The sequence below is a fragment of the Mauremys reevesii genome, linkage group 1 (genome assembly GCF_016161935.1).
Source record: "Mauremys reevesii isolate NIE-2019 linkage group 1, ASM1616193v1, whole genome shotgun sequence".
NCBI lineage: Eukaryota > Metazoa > Chordata > Testudines > Geoemydidae > Mauremys > Mauremys reevesii.
This window is the reverse complement of record NC_052623.1, coordinates 322,751,192-322,774,558: the sequence shown is the minus strand read 5'-3', so window position 1 is coordinate 322,774,558 and position 23,367 is coordinate 322,751,192. Positions and strand designations below refer to the sequence as shown.

At 44.0% G+C, this 23,367-nt stretch overlaps 1 protein-coding gene across 14 annotated transcripts in view; it reads right to left on the bottom strand.

Annotated features, from left to right (window-relative positions):
- Positions 1-780: 780 nt before the first annotated feature.
- Positions 781-23,367, bottom strand: part of TTLL8 (tubulin tyrosine ligase like 8) — a 62,763-nt gene continuing 40,176 nt past the window's right edge. For 7 of the 14 annotated variants that reach the window (XM_039512573.1, XM_039512564.1, XM_039512600.1 and 4 more), the window contains 6 exons: positions 21,457-21,646; positions 14,105-14,253; positions 13,133-13,379; positions 11,779-12,214; positions 2,443-2,941; positions 781-1,003 (listed from right to left, as the gene is read on the bottom strand). In XM_039512573.1, coding sequence (XP_039368507.1) covers positions 795-1,003; positions 2,443-2,941; positions 11,779-12,214; positions 13,133-13,379; positions 14,105-14,253; positions 21,457-21,646 — 1,730 coding nt within the window. In that variant the 3' untranslated portion in view covers positions 781-794. Of the gene's footprint in view, positions 1,004-1,560; positions 1,715-1,772; positions 1,967-2,145; positions 2,281-2,442; positions 2,942-11,778; positions 12,215-13,132; positions 13,380-14,104; positions 14,254-21,456; positions 21,647-23,367 lie in introns of those variants that run through there. The other 7 variants (XR_005591030.1, XM_039512609.1, XM_039512632.1 and 4 more) reach the window with 7 other exon arrangements.

Below are 23,367 nucleotides of genomic sequence, written 5' to 3'. Positions count from 1 at the left end.
ATCTTTAAAGGGTCCACAGCCCACCGCTGGAAGATAGGCTATTCCATGGATCACAGATGAGGTCCATTCCTTGGTCAATTCAGGAAGAAAAGCTAAGAATATAGAATCATTTTGCCATTACTGTCCTCATATTAACGGCGGGGAGGTAAATGGCTGGTTTAACTGGTTCACTTTGTCTGACTTAACTGACATGTGGACCATGGAAGAGCAGTAAAGGACCATAGCCCAAAGTACAGGGGGATATCCTCAAAAGATAATTTGTAAAAAGGTACTAATCATAAGCAATCTTCCTTTCTTCCCCAGGTGTGTCTCCAAGAAAATGATCTCACAATGTGGTTTTTTTTACATTACACTATGTGCCAGTGGACAGGTTGGCAAGCCCTTCCACTCCCATTCACTGACACACAAGAGTTTTTACAGTTGATCAAACTCTTGTTTACAAGATGGCCATCATACAGGGGATTGCAGATGCAAAAATGGAGGGAGTATTGCATGACATAAAAAGAGAGATCACTGTATTTCTTTGAACTTTCCACACAGTTGGGTCCAGCATATTGGCCACAGAGCTGCTGTAATAGTAAACTTTGTTAATTGGCTTCAGTATAATCAGATAGTCTCCGACACAGCCATGGCTTACAAAAATCTCCAATTCTTGTAGCCCAGGGCCTTTAAATAATATCTTTGAGTTGCTCATGGCAAATAATTTTTCTTCAACATCTGCTTATGCAAGGCTTGCACAGTTCTATTTTTGTTTCAAAAAACGCTTTTAAAAGACTGGAGTACTCAGAATGGACTCATATGTTTTCAGGGAAGACACTGCTATGAACAATTATCTTGTTGCTGGTCACCTTCTTTTCAGGGGTAGAACAATCATTCATAGGTAAATATGAACTTCCTTGCAGTACTGTTGCACAAAAGGAGCTGCAGCGTTTACAGGTTTTCTCCAACTGGAAAGTGTCTCCACAAACTAAGCATGGAATTTTCTTGTTGCTGTTCTGCAAACCTTCAAAAAAAATAAAGCAGTAATTAATTAACCCACCTTTCAACTGATGTCCATATTTTAAAAGTCCTTATTATGCAAAATCATAATAAACTCTTCAAAAACTGCATTCAGTTATACTATATAGCACTTTTTCAATAGTAAAACAGAGCTACATGGAAACTGTGAGCCTTAGATATATTAATGAAAAATCTGTTAATACATGAAAAGGACTGTGTATATACCACAAGCAGACCATTCTGTAAGTGTTAGATGTGTGTGTAAGCCTGTAGGCAAGAGGTTTCAAATGACAGTGAAATATGCCTATTCATTCAACTCTTGGCAAACTGAACACCATATACCACATCCTTAAGCTATGTTTTTAAAACACACTTGGCAGTATCAGTAGGAAGAGGATCCCTTGTGGGAAATCCCCCCAAAAACGATGGTGATGATGATACTTAGCACATATGTACACATAACATCTGCAGCATACTCTACAAACAATGGGCATTTTTCTTTAACTTTTTAATGAATTTAGAACTTATGAAATGTTAGGGCTTATAGGCCTTTAAACTTACATCCTCTTCTTATCCAGAGAACAGGTACAGATGACAGCAGTTGCAGCACCTGTTGCCCTGATGATGTTTCAAAACTGACCTGGAGAACTATCGAAGTTCAGTATCCATGTTTGCTTAATCTTTGACCTCTCTGCCAATTAGGTTCCAGTTTGTGCTAAAAGATGGTGATTTTGTAATGTGAATATATCTGTCCATTGGAACTGGTCCGTAGTCCCCACATATCCAGCAGCCACGAGCAGCACCCACATATTATGGTCACTACTGACCTGGATTACATGTGAACTAGTGAAACTGAGGTGAAAGTCTCTGTTCTCCAATACCAATCCCTTGAGCCATCCAGAGACAATAGGAGGTTGAAAGAGACTAGCCAGCTATCACTAGCCGAAATAATAAGGACTTGTGACCTCTGCACAGAAGAAAAATGAGTTGGGCATTATTATGGATAGCTCAATAAAAACTTGTGCTCAATAGGTAGCGGCAGTCCAAAAAACAAACAAGATGTATGCTGTATAAAAAATGCAATTGAAAATAATCTTCAAAATATAGTATGCCATTATATTATATATACAAATAGTATGCCCTCACCCAGGATACCGTGTCCCATTCTGATCACTCTGTCTCAAAAACAATACAGCAGAAATACAGGGGATTCAGAGGCAAGCAGCAAAACTTATTCAAGGCATGGAGAGACTTCCAAAGGAGAGGCTGAAAAGTTTGGGGCTATTTATATTAGAGAGACAAATAACAGAGAATATGATACTAGTATACAAATAACTAGCTAAGCAATCCAAAAACTTATGCAGTATACCTAATTTCTACTTTCCCCCTAAAATGTATTTTTATGTAATTTATAGTGAAATAATGCTAAACAACAGATATTACCTGATATTTTGGAAGGCTGAAGTAAAGGCCAGTCCAAGGGATTCATATTTTGAAAGGTAGAGGCTGTCTGATTTACTCTGTGAAAGCTTGAATCTGTTATTCCTTTTGCGTTGTTCATATACTGCACATGTTTCGTCTCTGTGATGCTTTGTGTAGGTTGTAAAACTAAGTTGGGAAGAGCTATGTGCCCAGTGGGTTTCACGTGTGCATCCCTTACTTTACAACTTTTCCCTGGTGGCCTCTTGAGAGGCTTAGGTAAAGTGCAAAAAATAGCTTTTTCAATTTTCATTTTGATGTTTTGCTTGTTATTTACAGTTCTTATTGATTCTCCTTGTTTTTCATGATTGGGTGAGGCACACTCAGTTGTCTGTGGTATTCTTGCTAATGTATCAAGAAAATTAAAATTAGTGATGGGAGCAGCTTTCTGCCTTGATCTCTTAATACCAACTCCTTCCACAAAAAGGTCTGTAACATTGAACGGTGGCAGATCCAAAAGAGGCTTGAGAGACACAAAAAAGAAATTAAATTTCTCAACAGATTCATGCACTACTAAATTATAAATGAAGACACTAGTGTTTCATGCGTTACATCTATTTATAAAATGGGGTCATACAGCACTTTGGGTGACAAAGGATTCCACACCACTGTGACAAAAACTGCATAATTTAGAACTTACTAAAGCTACTATTTTCTATATGCTGTCTATTTTTCCACTTTATACAATGGGCCTAACACACTGGCCAAGGAAAATGAACAACATAATAATGGAAAATTACTGAGACTTCTGCTTTTATACTAAACTCTGTTTTATGGTTACTTCAGTCTATAAAACCTGTCACTCCTGTTTGTCAGTATCACCCAACTGTTGCACCCTGTCTGACACCTAAATTGTAAACGTGCTGGGTGAGAGAGTCCCTCTTCTTTGATACTTGATTCTGCAGTGCCTAGCACAACATGGCCCTGACCCTTGATTGGAGCTCCTTGGTGCTACAGTATTGGAACTAATAAATTACCACAACAATCATGATCAATAAGGCGAAAGAAACTTTTCAACATAATTAAAATCCTCCCCATTCAACCCACTGTTCAGGGAAAACTGGGGTAAAAACATAAGCCTTACAGCATGCCTTGTAGGTTGAAATTAAGAATGACAGACCATCTCCAGGACTGGCCCCTGAGAATGCCTGCTCCAAACACAGTAACTGACTCTAGGGATTGTTAGCTTGAACATCCCAGCTGATCTCTACTTTCTGGGTAAAACACAGTCTCTCAATAAATAAAATATATGGAGATATCTCTCTCTCATTGAACAGGAAGGGAACTTGAAGGTCATTGAGTCCAGTCACCTGCCTTCACTAGCAGGACCAAGTACTATCCCTGACAGTTTTTTTGTTTTGTCCCCCGATCCCTAAATGGCCCCCCTCAAGAATTGAACACACAACCCTGGGTTTAGCAGGCCAATGCTGAAACCACTGAGCTATCCCTCTAAGGGACACAAAGCTTACAAAAGCTAAAAAAGGAGCTTAACAGCTCAAAATCAACATCTTGAACTGTACCCAGAAACAAAGCCAGCACAGGTGTAATATACTTCCTGGAAAATAATGCTAAGAAAGCAGGTATTTATTAGAGCTAGCCAAAAATTTAAAAATAAAAATATGAGGGGAAAGTCAGCATATTCAAGAGAGTTTTAATTGCACTGCTTTTGTAACAGTCCTTTTTTTGTTTTTTGAATTCTCCCAGAATGTTTCTTTTAAATTCAATTTTTGATGAAATCAGAAATTTTCTAAATTTAGTTTTTTTCTATTTCATGAAATGTTACCCTGTGACTAAACTGACCAATAAAAACTGGCAATACCAAAAACTGGATTTATGTGAGGTGAACAGAGGGTTGGCCTAAGAAGCCAGTGGATTAACAGATTTTGCATGTCTGCTGCAGCCTCCACTGCAACCAGCATAGATCAAAGCCACGATCCTGTAAACACTTATGCACATGATTAACTTTATACACCTGGGATTGCTCATATGCATAAGTGTTTGCAGGATCAGAGCCTGAAGTCATACCTGACTGGTTCAAGTCCCAGACACAGCAAGCAGTAAAACTGCCATCTGTTCTCCCTCAAGTATGTTCCCCTCTGGGGCACAGCAGGCCGGAACTTGCATCATAATCACTCTTGGGGCTGCAAGCATCTTATTTAATTTGTTTTAACTGAATAACTAATTTATTTTGCTCTGTTTTTCTTCACTTTAGATATATCAATCAGTATAAAAAAAGAACATTAAAATAGTTTACTAATTAATACAAAGATTAACATTGGCCTCCGTCAGTTGCAATGACTCTAGAATATGACATCCTGTTCCTTCCACTGTAAGAACTCTGAACCAGATTAGCACACTATATAGTTACTAACTGACCCATTAGTATGAAGCAATAAAGTTATAGCCATTACTCATTAAAGGTGGCTAACATTGGGAAAGGAAATGTTTAGTTTAAATGACCTCAAACACACAAAGACCAAAATTCAGTGGTGAAATAAATGAGCCCTGCAAATATCCAACATTGAGACATAACTTAAGAATGCTATTGCACATAAAGGGGGCATAGCTGAAGCCACTTCATATGCAGTCTTGATGCAGGAAGTTATCCACTTATAGATCGTCTGTGAAGAGACTGCCTGTCCCTTCATATGGTCTGCATATGACACAAACAAGAGGAAGCCTGAAAGGGTTTAGTCCTGTCCAGCCATCGTCTGACGTCCAATGTGTGAAGATGATGCTCCTCTGGCAATGAATGCAGCTTAGGAAGAAACACAGGCAAATATGCCGTCTGGTTTAAATGAAACTGAAAGACCACTTTCGACAAAAATTTCGGGTGCAGCTGCAATGTCACTTTGTTTTTGGAGAATTTTGTGTAAGAAGGCTCTGCCATCAAACCCTGCAACTCAAACACTCTCCTCGCTGATGTTATCTCCATGAGGAATGTAGTTTTTTGACATGAGAGAAAAGGAGCAGGATGCCAGAGGCTCGAACAAAGGTTCAATGGGAGCCACTCGGACTGTGTTAAGGTGTCACAAAGAAGCCAGTTCATCACGGGCAGATGGAGACAAAGGATTTCTTTCAAGAATCTCACCACCATGGCACTGGAAAACATCGATCTTCCAAGAATGGGAGCATGAAAAGCTAAGATTGCCACCAGACGCACCCATAACGAGCTAAGCATTAAGGTATGATGATTGAAGATGCAGCAAATACTCCAAGATATCTGGGATACTAGCCAGCATTCGCTGAACTCCAAAGATGACTTGCAGAACACTGGGCGACCACTCATGGTTCAGGGAAAAAATCCTGCTGAGATGGTCTGCAAGATGATTCTGGACCCCAGGCAAGCAAACGGCTATCGGAGTGATACTCTTGTAGAACCAGAACAGCCACAACTTGATTGCCTTTTGGGAGTGTGCTGTTCCCATAATACATCATGTTGGCAAGTATGGGAACTACTGAACCCTTGATGCTGTCTAGGGCCTGGTCGGATTAGGGTTAGTGTGGCCGCAGATCGACGGTATTGGCCTCCGGGCGGTATCCCACAGTGCACCACTGACCGCTCTGGACAGTAATCTGAACTCGGATGCAGTGGCCAGGTAGACAGGAAAAGCCCCGCGAACTTTTGAATATTTCCTGTTTGCCCAGCGTGGAGCTCCAATCAGCACGTGTGGCGATGCAGTTAAAAAATCAAAATAAAGAAAGAGCTCCCGCATGGACCATGCGGATGTGATCGCTGTAAGGGCAGGCAAATCTGTTCTATCAGCGCTCCGTTACAGAAGATGAAATTCAAAATCATTTTTAAAAAATCTCCAGACAGACGCCATAGCAGGGGCTCAGCGCACTGCTGCGTGACAAGCGTAACGGAAAGCCAAAGAATCAAATGGACGCTCATGGACTGGAGGACTCAAGCTATCCCACAGTTCCTGCAGTCTCCGAAAAGTATTTGCATTCTTGGCTGAGCTCCAAATGCTTCTAGGGTCAAACACAGAGTCCGCGGTGGGTCAGGGCATAGCTCGGCAATTTACGCACCCCCCCACCAACCCCCAGAAGTGAAAGAGAAAAAAATCCTCTCTTGACTCTTTAACATGTCACCCTATCTTTACTGAATGCTGCAGATAGATGCGATGCTGCAGCACTCAACACCAACATCCTTGCTCCCCCCACGCTATGGCTGGCTGATGGTACAATACGACTGGTATCTGTCCTCGTCATCAGCCTATTGGCACATGGGGCAGTGCAAAAGGACTGGTAACCATGCCAACTAACATCAGTTAGGTCAATCAAGGGCGCCTGGCCCTAATTTTTCCTGGCAGATGGTGCAGTATGGCTGATAACCATCGTCATCATAGCAACAGGGGGCTGAGCTCCATCAGCCCCCTCCCTTCATGTGTAAAGAAAAGATTCAATTGCCCCTGGACTAGCAGAGGGATGCTGGGCTCCTCTGCTCCACACTCCTTACTGTCCTGTCTGGACTATCATAGCAGCTGGAGGCTGCCTTCCACTCATTTCTCACTAACAAGTCACTGTGTCTTATTCCTGCATTCTTTATTACTTCATCACACAAGTGGGGGGACAATGCTACAGTAGCCCAGGAAGGCTGGGGAAAGAATGGAATCAACAGGTGGGGTTGTTGCAGGAGCACCCGCTGTGAATAGCATACAGCTCATAATTTCTGCAGGGTCTGACACAGAGCAGCTGTGCTCTCTGGTTCTATGATACAGTAGTTCTCTAGTACACTTGCCCAAATTCTAGACAGGACTGATTCTATTTTTAGATACCAAAAAGGAGGGATTGACTCAGGGATTCATTCCCAATTTTGGCTTTTGCGCCCCTGGCTAAGAGCAGCCAGGGGCACTTATGACAGCAACAGATGGAGCAGTGCAAAAGGACTGGTAACCATGATCATCTTTTTACCAATTTATGGATTGGTAGATGGTGCAGTATGGCTGATAACCATCTCTGCTGTCATGCAAAAGCAAAAGCATGCTGCTGTGTAGCGCTGCTGAATCGCCTCTGTCAGCGGCATCTAGTACACATACGGTGACAGTCACAAAAGGCAAAACAGGCTCCATGGTTGCCATGCTATGGCATCTGCCAGGGCAATCCAGGGAAAAAAGCCGCGAAATGCTTGTCTGCCGTTGCTTTCCCAGAGGAAGGAGTGACTGACGACATTTATCCAGAACCACCCGCAACAATGATTTTTGCCCCATCAGGCACTGGGATCTCAACCCGGAAATTCCAAGGGGCGGGGGAGGCTGCGGGAACTATGGGATAGCTACGGAATAGCTACCCACAGTGCAACGCTCCAGAAGTCGATGCTAGCCTCGGACCGTGGACGCACACCACCGATTTAATGTGTTTAGTGTGGCCACACACACTCGATTTTATAAAATCTGTTTTACAAAACTGGTTTATGCAAATTCGGAATAGTCCCGTAGTGTAGACGTACCCTAGGAAACAGAGACAGACACTGTAGATGGCCCAAAGCTCCAAGACATTGATATGCAGTGGAACTTCTTGCTCTGACCCCAGGCCCTGAACCTTCAGCGACCCCAGATGGGCTCCCCAACCTATCAAAGAGGTGTCCATGACAATAGTCCTGGTTGGTAAGGGCCAGATCAAGGGACTGTCTTGACATCATTCCCCTGAACCGTCCACCACTGCAAGGAGTCCAAGATTGACTGAGGGAGGAGGACTAACCTGTCCAGGGGTGAAGGGATGGACGGAAAACAGTCCTGAGCCTGTATTGGCACAACCTTGTGAATTGAACCACCTGTATGCATGCGGACATGTGGGCTAAGAGCCTCAGGCACATGTGAACAGTCATGGAAGGTTGGGACTGCACACTGAGAGAAAGGCTACAAATTGTCTAGAAACGGTTGATGGACAGGAATACTCTTGAACTTGTAGTCTATTAGGGCCCCAATTAAATTGATTTTCTGAGTGGGGACCATTGTTGACTTCCCTGTGTTTAGGATGAGACCCAAGCAGTCGAGTGAGTGCAGTGTGATGCCCCGGGAAGGACTGTGTACTGAAAATGGCGGTTCACCACAACAAAGCAGAGAAATCTGTGGCTCGGGAGAATTGCCACATGGATGTAAGCATACTGGAGGTCCAAAGCAGCAAGCCAGTTGTTCTGAGTCAATGTTGGGAGGATAGTTGATAGGGAAACCATATGGAACCTCAAGTATCTGATAAATTTGTTGAGGTTGCAGAGGTCGAGAATAGCTTTTACCCCTCCCTTGGATTTGGGAACCAGGAGGTGCCAGGAATAGAAACTCTGACCCTGGTGTTCAGGAGGAACTTCCAGCACCACTCCCATGGCCAGTAAAGAGAAGACTGCTCGAGGAGCAGTATCTCATAAGAGGGGGCCCTGAAGAGGGACAGGAAGGGCAGATGGGGGCGGGGGAGAGGAACTGGATAGCTTAGCTCAATTTGATGATGCTAGGACCCAGCTTGTAATCTAGCCCCAAACATTGTAAAAGCGAGCTAGCCTGTCCCCAAACAGAGACAGAGTAAAGGGAGTAATGAATGGACTTCTGCTCTGCTCCAAGGAGTCAAAATGGGCGCTTGTGGAGTGCCGGCGAGGGTGTGTTGAATGGCCGAAACCCAGACTCAAATGCCTCCTCCTCTGGGACCTATGCCCCTTTCTGGGGTAATCCAACTGTCTTGAGAGAAAAAAGGCTGCCAAAAGGTGCATTGTGGACAGTACTGCTGCTGTCTGCACTGATGGTGTATACACCCCCAAGGAACATAGGGTGGCCCTATAATCCTTGAAGGAGTGCAGGGTCTTGTCCATCTTGTCTGAAAACAATACCCAGCACCGAAGGGCAAATCCTCTATAGTTTGCTGCACATCAGAAGCAATGCCCAAATTCTGCAGCCATGACGCCCTTCTCATGTCACCGGTGAGGACAAAACTCTGGCCAAAGTATCCACAATGTTCAATACAGACTGCAAATGACATCTTGGCCACTAAACAGCCTTCGCTGATAAACTCCCAAAATTGCTCTCTGGAGGTTTCAGGCAGCTGGCCCACTAACTTAGACATATCTGTCCAATTTACAAAGTCATACTTGGACAATGTCTGCTGGTTCGTGATCTGCATTTGCAGGGTGGAGATCTTCCTGAGCCTTAAATCCATCCCTTTGGAGTCCTTGTCCTTCACAGTGGACTTAAACCTGCCAGGCTCTGTCATTCACTCCAGCTACGACTAGGGAGTTTGAGGCCACATGGGAGTACAAACCATAAAATCCCTGCACCGGGATGAAACAGCATTTCACAGTGCACTTTGCAGTAGGCAGTACTGAAGCCAGTGTGCTTCAGAGGACTTTTGTAGACTCTAGGAATCCATCATTAGTAGGGTGGGCTACTATCCCAGGAGCAGATGGCTGCAGGATATCCACTAACTTATGGGAGTTCTCTGCAGAAACCCTGCTTGAATGCCCAGGGAAGTGGCCACGCACTGCAGAAGGTCCTGACAGGCCTTGAAATCCTCTGGTATTGGAGGAGAGGAAGAACCAGGCACTGATGAATCATCTGGGGACGAAGAAGAGGTGGTTAACTACATCAAGGCTGGCTCCCATTCCTGGACTGGCAGAGCTGGAAAGGACAGCTCCAGGGGCTCTGCACAGGGAAGACTCACTGGTGCCTGAACCTTCTGTGGATCCACAGATCCTGCCAATGATTTGCCTGGTAACCTTGCCCTAGAGCAAGCTCAGGAGTGCAACCTCTGCAACTGAGGAGCATGCCATGGATTACATGGAAGCTACTGATAAGGGTAAGGCATTAGTGGCCAGTAGGCGCCCCATACCAACCGCTCCATGAATGGTCCCCAATGTAGGTTGGGTGATGGAAAGCGGGAGGAGGAAGATCCCGACCTCGATGAAAAGGAACCTTGGGTTTCCAGGGATAAAGGTGGAGACAGTGCTGAGGGAGGCAGTAACTGGTCTGACTCCTCCGTTGCCCAAAATAAGGCAGGGACCAGTGTGAATAATGGAAGAGGTACCAGCAGCAGCAAGTACACTGGTGCCAGAAATGGTGTTGACCTTGAAGTCAGCAGCAGTACAAAACAGCTGACAGTGCCAAAGTGAAGGGCAGTGAAAGCTGCCACGGTAACATCCACAGTGCCAACTGCAATGGAGTTTCCTGGTGCTGAGGTCCCAGATACCAAGCCCAGTATTGGCTCTGCTTCCACAGAGTGAGGAAGGGATGCAGTGCCAACAGACCCAAGGGTTTAGCAGTCCCTCCAGCCAATGGGGCTATAAATGATGCAGCACTGACCAAGTCCTGGGCCAAAGGAGAGATCATGATGGAAAGTTGGAGGAGATCTGTATCCACATGGTATGCTGCCGATGTCAGAACAGTTGGTGCTGGTGTCACCCTCATCGGTACCAGACTCAACGAACGCCGTGGGGCCAGAAATGGAATCGATGGTACAGGGTCTATAGGCCCCGTACTCGATACTGGGGAGTGGTTAGACCCATCTGCGTCATCCTGCGCACTGGCACTAACCCCATTCCAGTCCACGCTCTTCTTGAGAGAGACAGGAGAGTCCCCATGAGACCAGGAGCAGTCTTGATTGGTCTTATGAGACCTTTTCCTCAGCACGCTAAATGGGGAACAGCTCCTCAGTCTCTTTGGAGAGGTGTCTGCTCCAGAGTGCAAGGCAGAAGGACTCTTGGAACCTGAGGGCGACCCCTGATCCAATGAGAGCCTCGGTGCTGAAACAGGCCACATGGCCTGTTCAAGCAGGTGCTGTTTTAGGCAACAGTTGCTTGCAACTTGAGTCAATTTAATAAATGATCTACTGACTGAATACCATTCCTTGACATGGGCCTCACCCAAGCACAAGTAGCACCATGTGTGGGAATCGCTCTTAGGATTGTTCCCGCACATGACAGACAATGTTTAAACAACGGTGAGGGCATCAAAGGGGAATACTTCACTAAACATAAGTAGCACTAAGGGTATTACAAAGTATACACAGCTAGAAAAAACACTAAACTAGTGACAGACTGTGAATTTAAGACCACACAGAGCTCTGTGACACGGGCGGTAAGAAGGAACTGAGGGGGTTCGGGGCAGTGCTGCCTCATATAGCCAGGGGAGGGGCTATGGCCACGAAGTGCAAGTGCCACTCCTCTACAGGTACTGCTAGGCAAAATTCTCCAGCTAATTCTCCACACACCTAAGGGGAATACACAGCTGCATTCAACCAAAGAATGTTAAACAGATTTTAAAACAATCACCAAACTAAATTCCATCTGATTAGTGAATGATGTAGAATTATTCGTACCTGCCTCCAGAGAAGTTCGAATTTTCCAGTGTCCCAGTTTTTGTCACGTTTCTTCTCAATAACTACCTTAATTGTGTCTTCTTGCACCTGCGCACATAGCTCTGCTGTGACAGGTGTAGAAGGGAACATTGTTGGGCTAGTATTGATTTCAATCAACCATGGTTTAAAGTCTTCTCCAAGAATAAAGTCTGCCCCATACAGCTCAAAACTGCTCTTCCGGGCTTCAACGCTCTCTTGAGCCATCCTCATGGTGTAGGTAATGGCTTTTTTCATGGACGGATAGATAACATTTCGCCACATATTGCCTCGACCTCTCTTTTGTAAGTACTCCTGAAATTTGGTGCTTGTCCACATATTGTGCCATGGCAATAGAGGATTCCGGTCTGCAGCATTTTTGTAATGTTTCTGGATAGAATTATTGCAAAGATGAATGGAGCTGTGAAGAGAGGACACCACAATTATAGCAGGCAGCTGAAAAAATGCAAGAAACATATTACATTAGAACAAATTATCTTCATATTAAAATCTCAGGGCTTTGATTATTAAACCTATTTTCAGTTTCCTTCATTAATTCCCTTTAATGTAAGACAAAGGATGGTCTTGTGATTAAAACACTGGCCTGGGCCTCAAGAAAACTGGGTTCCGTCTCAGCTCTGTCACGCTCTCTTTTTGTTTCTTGGGGCAACTCACTTAAGTTCTCCATGCCCCAGTTCCCTGTCTATAAAATGGAGATAATAATGCTACCCTATCTCAAAGGAGTGTTGTGAAGATACATTTGTAAATGGTCATTAGGCATTGTGATAGGTGCCATGTAAGTACTCTGATCGAGCATCTACAATGGGTTAATTTACCAGATATTCTGCCACTCCCAATCTCTGGTATGGCCCTTGCTAAAAATATGTCCCCATGGAGATATTTAACACTTGTTCAATTTTAATAAGTTGTATAGAATTTCCCCAAAAAACTCCCACAGTTCACCTATCACTTTTCTTGAATATTTGATAAATAGACTACAGCATACATAAAAGAACAAACATCCCCTAATGTTCTAAAATGCTCTAAAATTATGTTTTGTCTATAATATTCATATGGATGAGGGCCCAGTAAGAATCACTATTTTAAGTTATGACAACTGCTGACTGACGCTAAGCATACTATCATGACCCCTGTTTACACACTGTAACTAAAGGCAACTTCAGAAAGTAAAAGCATTAGCATAGACTGGTTTTACGAAATTTTAACACTACCATAATTCCATGGTCAAAATTCAGGGACCTGACATACTACAGAATTTTTCAGCCTGTTCATTCACTATTCTGTATAGCAAAATTTTTGTTTATACTTCCTTAGTTACCTGTCTAGATTGTCTAAGGAGAAACGTTGTGTAGAAAATCTCAGATAGCTTTCTTTATAGAACCATATAGTCAGAGGGTTCCAGTCAGTGACAAGAAACCACTGTCTAATATCAAATTTAGTATCATAAATTAGCAATGGTGTCTCAATGTACTTCTGTACCACCCACTTGTGGTCCTTTACTGGAAATTGATCTGTTGCTTCTACTAACTTCAGAATATCATCCATTCTATTTTTGCACACTATTTCTGGAAGAGAAAAAAATAAAAATAATATGCATGTTAGTGTCTAATAATAATGTTGGTAGCTGACAGTGTACGAAAATGAGAGATTATACATGAAAGAGAATTTCCATTTATCCCACTTATGCATGCAGGAACAATAGTGGAATATTGACAGATCATCAGGAAGAGACCTGTTATGGTAGAATTAAACAAAAACAAACAAACACCCCCCCACACAGTTTGCCTGCATTAATTATGTTTTTTAAACCTTCATCGTTCAGACAAACAAAGACATATATTTTACCTGACCCCTGAAATATTTACCTGTAACCTAGCGATTATGGGCCCAATCCAGCAAAGCATTTAAGCATGTTTTCAACTTTAAGCATGTGAGTATTTCCACTGACCTTAACTGAAAGGACTTTCATTGAAGACAATAAGACTACTCACATGCTTGCACTTCAGCACATACTTAAAATTCTTTGTGGGATTTGACAAATTTCCCTTCTGCTATTCCTTCACCAAGATAAACAAAGTAATAGAGGTAAGATGTTGAAAACTGTGTAAAAATGACTCTTGCATAGAAAATGGGAAAGGTTCTGATTGGAAATGTTTATGCAGTTATGAATGGCCTGGTGAGACGAACTGCAGATGTACACAGTACATTTACAAATTGCCTCTCCAGATGATACCTTACAACTTTGGGTAATAATAAACACTTTAAATTAAAAAAACAAAGAAGCTCTTACCTCTGCCACGAGATTTTGCTCCTGGTTTAATAATCCAGATATTGTGGTTACCGTCTATGTCTTGCTGTGGGTTTGTAGACATGATTTTGCTCAGAATCTTTTGACACTGTGTAATGTAATTATGTGCACTACAAATGACAGCACCTTCACTACAAACAAAATTTTAAAAGGTAATACTTTATGCATAACTATTTTAGAAGCATTTTATGAACTTAGCTTATACGGTTGTCAATATTGTTTTGTTTTTCTAAAGTACAGTATGAAGTGTTTCTTGCAACAGTGATAGAAATTATTAGATTATGGATTAACAGAAATAAGTCTCACAGGTTACTGAGCTCATTTATTTTGGGTATTGTCTCCTCTCCTCCTCCCACTCCCAGGCTATGAGAGCAATTGTGTGGAAGTCAGTATAACAAGATACAGATTTATTGTACGGTCAAATAGCAATATGACTACGTCATACATTTCCTTTATTTATATTGTGCTATTATGTTGCTATTATGCTATTTCTATTGCTATTATGTTCTGAATATCAGCCTAAGATTACTTTCAAAGTCAATTAGAACCTTAGTGTCAGGAAAGTTCTGTTATTAAGAAAATAATCTTCTTATAAAAACTTGCAATAATGGGGTAACGTGAACTATGAAAAGCACAGGTGTGAGGTTAATTGCAGGCTGAAAGAAGGGGGTTTTATTTCTTTAAATAACATATAGAGGGGTTAGATCCAACATGTAGACAGCCCTGGGCAGGCAGGGCAGCATGAGAAGAGTTGGCACCCACTATCTGAACACTAGGAAAGTCAAGGCTAATCTCACCTTTCTTTTTTAGACCTTTTAATTGCATAGACTATATATCTTCACAAACTGTGTATCGTCAAAATAATAGAATATGAACTCTTCGAGGCAGGGACTGTGTCTTTGTTGTGCGTGTGTATGGTACCCAGCACACTTTTGGATGGCCAATGAATAAACAGTAATACTGTTATTTATTATCTATATTGTGGTAGTGCTTTGGGACCCCAATCATAAACCAAGAACCCTCCGTGCTAGGTACAAAGACAGAACAAAAAGAGTCCCTGAGAATGTAATCTATGTAATCCTTGGCCCATGTGCATGTGCATTGAGTTATCTGAGCTCTTTCTCCCTGTAAACACTTCTGGTCTTGTATGCTCTCCTGATCCTGCCAGGTGCTGAGTGCCTTCTGAATGGTGCTCACTCCACTCAACTCGTGCTTAAAATCAAATGTGAGTTGAGGGAGGGTGGATGCTTCTCAAGAGGTCTCAGCATCTTGCAGGATCAGAATCTACATTTATTAATTGCTTAGTTATCAAGATGATGGCTAGGGTAAGATCATAGCTGCTGTATACAAACATTTAAAAACATCAAATCTTACAAATACAAGTAAGTTATGGTTTCAGCCTCTTGAGAATATTAGCCTTCACATTCTGGGGGAGAGGAGGAAAAGAAGGTAAATAATCTTTATGTCTGGCAACCAATTTTGTGCCACTTTGTGCTGTGAACCTGTCATACCTCATCTACCTCAGCAGGTTCAGGCTCAATCAGTACTTAGATGGTAGGCCTTCAGACCCCTGGATACCAGGGCTGCCCAGAGGATTCAGGGGGTCTGGGGTCTTCAGCGGCGGGGGGAATTGCCACCAAAGACCCGGAGCGGAAGAAGCTCTGGGGGCCCGGGCCCCGTGAGAGTTTTCTGGGGCCCCCGGAGCGAGTGAAGGACCCCACTCCAGGGGCCCCGAAAAACCCTCGTGGGGGCCCCTGCGGGGCCTGGGGCAAATTGCTCCACTTGCCCCCCGCCCTCCCCCGGGCGGCCCTGCTCGATACTGTTGGAAGAAGAGGTTGTATGGATACCCCTCCAAACCAGTACTAAAACAATGCACCCAATATGGTTTAGGAAACCTGTGTTGCTGGAAGTATCATCTAATAGCTGAGATTTAAAACCAAGATGTCAGTCTCCTGGACACTAATGATCACATCATTAAGGCAGTGGTCAGAGACCTTCCATTGTTCAGGCAACAAGAAAGACCAATTATCCTGATCCGACCACGATGACTTATAGACTCCAATGAATTTCAAAGTCTGCTAAAAGACCCAACCCACAGAATGAGGAGTCAAGGACCTGGTGAATCATTACCATTCTATATTGGCTGCAGCCATTAATACACTACATCCCAAACAGTCCCTTTCTCCCCATCAACACACAGTTCTCCTTGGTTTTCTGACACCCTGTGCTGGATGAAGACAAGAGTGGAAATCTGAGTGCCAGTGGAAGAAAACAAAGGCTGATTCAGACAGGGCGACACATAATTAATTCCTCAAAGCCTATGCTGAGCTGTATTACAGACCCAGAGAACCTTCCTATCAGCCTCCACTGAGGCTACCAAATCCCACCCCAAGGAGCTATCCAGAGTGATAAACTGCCACATCAATCCTGAATGCCTGCAACCTTTATCAGAGCCAAGCACCAAGCACTCTAAGAACTATAATCCTACTTCACTGAAAATATCACCCATTCGAGAAGTCTTCTCAAACAGGATGGATCTGCTCTACTTCCACCAAGCAAGAGCTCACTTGCATTCCCGGCATCCAGGACATTCACTCAGCAGGAAGTTCTGGACACCCTAAAGGAGTCTTGACCCAAGACTTGTGAATCTGACCCATGCCCTTCATGACTTGTAAAAGAGAGTCATGAACAAATGGTGTCACTCCAGCTGAATGAACCAATGCCTCATTCAGAGAAGGAATCTTTCCTTCTTCCTTCAAACATGGAATAGTCCAACCTACACTGAAGAAACCCACCTCACATAGTTTAGTCCTAGCCATCATCAATCCTCCCATTCCTGAGCAGTTCATAGAGAAGCTATGAAAAGGCCAAAAATGAACTCATCTAATTGAAGGTAACATTCTAGACCTGGATCAATCTGGATTCAGGCCAGGACACAGAACTGAACGCACTTTCATGGCACTCATGGATGATCTGTCAATGGATAGAGGACAGACATCTATTCTCATTCTCCTGGGCCTCTGCATTCAACACTGCTGACCATGAGATTCCACTGTCTTGCCTGAGACAGGTGGCAGGGATCCAGGGTAATATTCTAAAATGGTTTGAGTCCTTCCTGAAAGGATGATTTCAACAAGTAGTGATGGGAAACTGCACTTCCACAACTAGACCCCTGACTTGTGGGGTTCCACAAGGATCAATTCTCTCTCTGATCTTTTTCAAAACCTATATGCAACCACTAGGTGAACTGGTCAGATGATATGGACTCATGTGCCGGCATTATGTAGATGAATCACAGCTCTTCTAATCATTCACCACATCGCTACCACCAGAGTGTGGTTGAGTTCAGCTCAGGCGAACATAATAACCGCCATACTGAGCCAGAGCAAAGTTCCATCTAGCCCAGTATCCTGTCTTCCAACAGCAGCCAATGCTAGGTGCCCCAGAGGGAATGAACAGAACAGGTAATCATCAAGTGATCCATCCCCTGTCACCCATTCCCATCTTCTGGCAAACAGAGGGATTTCATCCCTGCCCATCCTGGCTAATAGCCATTGATGCACCTATCCTCCATGAATTTATCTAGTTTTTCTTAACCCTATTATAGTCTTGGCCTCCACAACATCCTCTGGCAAAGAGTTCCATAGGTTGACTGTGCACTGTGTGAAGAAATACTTCCTTTTGTTTGTTTTAAACCTGCTGCCTATTAATTTCATTTGGTGACCCCTAGTTCTTGTGTTATGAGAAGGAGTAAATAACACTGCCTTATTTACTTTCTCCATAACAGTCATGATTTTATACACCTCTATCATATCCCCCCTTAGTTGTCTCTTTTCCAAGATGAAAAGTCCAGTCTTATTAACCTCTCCTCATATGGAAGCTGTTCCATGCCCCTAATCATTTTGTTGCCCTTTTCTGAACTTTTTCCAATTCCAATGTATCTGTTTTGAATGGGGCGACCACATCTGCATGCAGTATTCAAGATGTGGGCATACCATGGTTTTATATAGCGGCAAGATGATATTTTCTGTCTTATTATCTATCCCTTTCTTAATGATTCCCAACAGTCTGTTAGCTTTTAGGATCTTACAGCCACAGTGCAGTCCGCATTGGTTGAAGATACACTCCCACAATTGGTCAATTCAGCCTGCAGTCTTGGATTCCTTGCTGAGCTAGAGCTCTCAAGTAGCAGTATCCACTAGTAACACTTTCTACCATTTTTTGCTTGGCTAGAAAACACTGTCCCATCCTGGAGGACAAAGACTTGCCTCAGTTATTCAGCCTTCATCATCTCTTGGCTGGATTACAGTAATGCAATATATCTGGGCACAAAGCCATCAATATTTAGGAAACTTCAACTAGTACAGAATGCCACAGCATTTCTCCTCAGCAACATAGGCTACTGGGAACATATCAAACCTGTCCTCCACTCCCTATACTGGCTTCCCATAGAATAATGAATCAGGTTCAAGGTCCTGGACCTTATTCCATGCCCAGGATATCTAAAAGACCATTTAAAACTTCAGGATGAAGACTGCGGTCCAAAACTACACTCCTCTGGAACAATGGAATTCTCAGCCGTAAAACTTGTCTGTGTGGGAGACAGAACTTTCCCTGGGGACTGTCCAAGAATGTGGTATGAACTCCCCCAGACACTAAGATCTATCATAAACTTTTCCACTTTCTGCTCTAAATCAAAGGTACAGTTCATTGACCTTGCCTTCTCTAATATGAACACATAACAGGCTTTTTTTTTTAAAAAAGGACACACACTATCAAAACAAGGCACTCTGCTGTGCACACTTCTCCCTCTGGGAGTGGATGAGAGAACAAATATCACATGACAGATGTATAATCATACAGTTTACTGGAAGGCACTCAGATACTACGCACAAAAACCTGAACAGAATAATCCCATTGCACTTTTAGTAAAAATAGGCATGTTCAAACCCTACTATCCTGGCCAGAGTGCACCTCAGATAATTCCATGTTGCCTACATAGTTCTCTCTGTAGTTTCAAATGTAAACAGTGTCCTGTCCTTCCATCCTGAACTGTTGTGTAGTACGGCTGTGCACTGCTAAGCCATGCACTATGGTAGGCCTTCCGTGTGCTAAATTTAGTAACTCCGTTAAAAACAGTACACACTGATTTACACCAGCTGATGATCTGACTCTATATATATATGTATAATGCTTTGAGTTCCTTTGATGAATAGAGCTAAAGATCAGAGGGGTAGCCATGTTAGTCTGTATCCACAAAAACAACGAGGAGTCTGGTGGCACCTTAAATCCTGGCATATATATACTGGCACATGAAGAGGAGGGAGTTACCTTACAAGTGGAGAACCAGTGTTGACAAGGCCAATTCAATGAAGGTGGATGTGGTCCACTCCCAATAATTGATGAGGAGGTGTCAATATCAAGAGCGGGGAAACTGCTTTTGTATGACCCAGCCACTCATCTCAGGCATTGGCACTCTTACAGCAGGATTATCTGGCTATTTGGACCCTCTCCTCAGAACCTACGCTACCAGCACTCCTAGCTATCTTCGAGACACCACTGACTTCCTGAGGAAACTACAATGCATTCGTGATCTTCCTGAAAACACTATCCTGGCCACCATGGATGTAGAAGCTCTTTACACCAATATTCCACACAAGGATAGACTACAAGCTGTCAGGAACAGTATCCCTGATGAGGCCATGGCACACCCAGTGGCTGAGCTTTGTGACTTTGTCCTCACTCACAACCATTTCAGATTTGGGGACAATTTATACCTTCAAGTCAGCAGCACCGCTATGTGTATGCGCATGACCCCCCAGTATGCCAACATTTCCATGGCTGACTTAGAACAACGCTTCCTCAGCTCTCGTCCCCTACCACTCCTCCTCTACTTACTCTACATTGATGACATCTTCATCATATGGACCCATGTGAAGGAGGATTTTACAACCAAGCCCTAAGGTACAACCGCATTTGCTCCAATCCCCCAGACAGAGACACACACCTACAAGATCTTTATCATGCATTCTTAAAACTACAATACCCACCTGGCGAAGTGAGGAAACAGATTGACAGAGCGAGACAGGTATCCAGAAGTCACCTACTACAGGACAGGCCCAACAAGGAAAATAACAGAACACCACGGGCCATCACATACAGACCCCAGCTAAAACCTCTCCAGCACATCATCAACAATCTACAATCTATCCTGGAAAACGATCCCTCACTCTCACAGACCTTGGGAGGCAGGCCAGCCTCCCAACCTGAAGCAAATACTCACCAGCAACTACACACCACACCACAGAAACACTAACCCAGGAACCAATCCCTGTAACAAACCCCGTTGCCTACTCTGTCCCCGTATCTACTCTAGCGACACCATCACAGGACACAACCACATCAGCCACACCATCAAGGGCTCATTCACCTGCACATCTACTAATGTGATATATGCCATCATAGGCCAGCAATGCCCCTCTGCCATGTACATTGGCCAAACTGGACAGTCTCTACGTAAAAGAGTAAATGGACACAAATCAGACATCAGGAATGGTAACATACAAAAGCCAGTAGGAGAACACTTCAATCTCCCTGGACATTCAATAACAGATTTAAAAATAGTCATCCTTCAACAAAAAAACTTCAAAAACAGACTTCAAAGAGAAACTGCAGAGCTACAATTCATTTGCAAACTTAATATCATTAATTTGGGCTTGAATGGGGACTGGGAGTGGCTGGGCCACTACAAAAGCAATTTTCCCTCTCTTGATATTGACACCTCCTCATCAATTATTGAGAGTGGACCACATCCACCCTCACTGAACTGGCCTTGTTACCACTGGTTCTCCACTTCTAAGGTAACTCCCTCCTCTTCAAGTGCCAGTACATCTATGCCTGTATCTGTAATTTTCATTCCATGCATCTGAAGAAGTGGGTTTTTACCCATGAAAGCTTATGCCCAAATAAATCTGTTAGTCTTTAAAGTCCCATCGGCCTCCTCATTGTTTTTGTGGATACAGACTAACACGGCTACCCCTCTGATACTTGACAACATGTTGGGGGTTGGACTGGATGACCTCCTGAGTTCTCTTCCAACCCTAATCTTCTATGATTATAGTATTTCTTATTGGAATTAAGGATCTACTTCTAATCTGAATTTACATTTAGGGCCAAAATGTGACACATTTACTTACAATGAAGAATATCTTATACCCCTTACAATGGGGCTATTTGTGGGGTAAAGTACTACTCATTATGAGTAAGGGAATTATAACCTAACCCTTAATCAGGACTTTAATTCAGAACAGTTAATTGGACTTGTGAAATCTTACTGAATGAGACAGTAGTACTGTTCAATTAAGTCTTTCCATTCCTCCTCACTAAGAACTGCAGAAGCATCCACTGCTGTGTCAATGTCCTCGTGTTCCATCTGCCCAAGGTAGGTTTCACAAACCTGGCAAGCCATGTCTATTAGTTTTCCAGGAAGTTGCTTGATTTCCTTTTCATCAGAATCAACAGGATCTAAAAAAAGCAGATGATTTAGGACATGTCAGTGAGGTAAGTACATTTCTGGAACATATGTACAATTAGAGAAGCAAGTCTTCCCCAACATATGGGGCATCTCTCACATTTCATGGCTTTCTTCTGGTTGCAATAGATTTCTTTTTTCAGTTTGAGAGTTTTTATTGTTTTGTACAACAGAAACAAAATGAGGAAGGAAAAATGAATACATTACGAAGGTGTTTGCAATGACTCCCAAGCTGAAGTTACATTGAGACTGCCACTTAAAGCAGGACTAAAAGCCCAGTGTGAGGGTGACAGGACCCCTGCCAAGAAGAGTCAGTGGTGCTCTAGTCTAGTCCATCATGATTACTCCTGAGGGCATTCTGCACCAAAAAATAAAAAATTCTGTGGACAATATTTTAAAATTCTGCAAAATTTTGCAAGTTTTATTTGTCAATAAATAAATGCAAAGGCTCTAGCATCGCAGTGGGGAGCACAGGCCACTGGCTGCATTAATGTAGGAGATCACCTTGCAGACTCCCTAACCCCCACCCAGGGGACACGGACTCAGTGGTCAGGTTGCAGCCGACCCTGACACATCACAAGGCCTGAACCTGCCCCAGAAACACCCAGGGCCCTGCCCTTCTGTGCGAGGCACACCAGGTGTGGGGGAGGCAGACTCAACCAGGCAGGATTGAGGTGTGGAGGGGCTTAGTATGGGGGGATTCAGGTATAGGACGAGAGGACTTTGTGTGGGACAATCTGGGTGCGGGCAGCTCAGTGGAAGGTCTACATGTGGAGGGATATGGATGCACAGAGGCTCCTTTTTGGGGGGTTCCAGGTGCAGAGGCAATGGGACTCTACAGGGGCTGCTAGGTGAAAATGGCTGGGGCTCAGTGGAGGGGGTCTGGGTGCTGGGGGAGTGGGGCTTGCTGGGGTGGGAGTCTGGGGTCAGCTAATTGGGGGGTCGGTGGTGTGGGGGTCTGGATGTGGGGGCTCAGGGGGGAATGGGGGTGGGGCTCGTCAGGGTGGGGGTTTGAGTGCAGGAAGCTCAGTGGGGGGCTGGTCTGGGTGCAGGGTTGGGGGTCTGCACGCAGGTGGCTCCAGATGTAGGGGTTGAGGTTCAATGGGGTGGGGTTGGTATGGAGGGCTAGGGGGTTCTGGGTGTATGGGGTCAGGCTTGGTGGGGGTGTCTGGGTATGGGAGGTCCGGATGCACGGGGTTGGTTGAATGGGGAAGCAGCTCCCCACACAGTGACCCTTATCCCCACAGCTGAGGAGCAATGGGAGCAGGAAGCAGGGGAGAATGCTGAGCTTCCTGCAGCTGGGGGAGGTTTCTGGGGGTGGGTCTGACACAGCCTCGGCCACTCCTTGCAGGGGGAGAGGAAGTCCTGTCCTTGCCTGCCTCCAGCCCAGCTGGGACTGGCAGCTGATCCTGGCTCAGGGTAGGAGCCACTGGCTGAGATGTCCCCAGCCCTGAGGTGATTTACTTCTCGGCAGACTGCTCCAAGTGCCTGAAAGGATGTACCAGCAAAGTTAAGGAATGGTGTGTGACTTCTCTTGCAGCTTCCCTTTACTTCCCTATCAGAAAGTCATTTTTCTGTGGAGAAGCAAAGAAATCTGTGGGGACATGAATTCTGCGCACACACAGTGGAGCACAATTCCCCCAGGAGTAATCATTCAAGAAGGTTACCCATGAGATAGCGCAACCTGATATCACTCTTATAAGCTACATGTGCA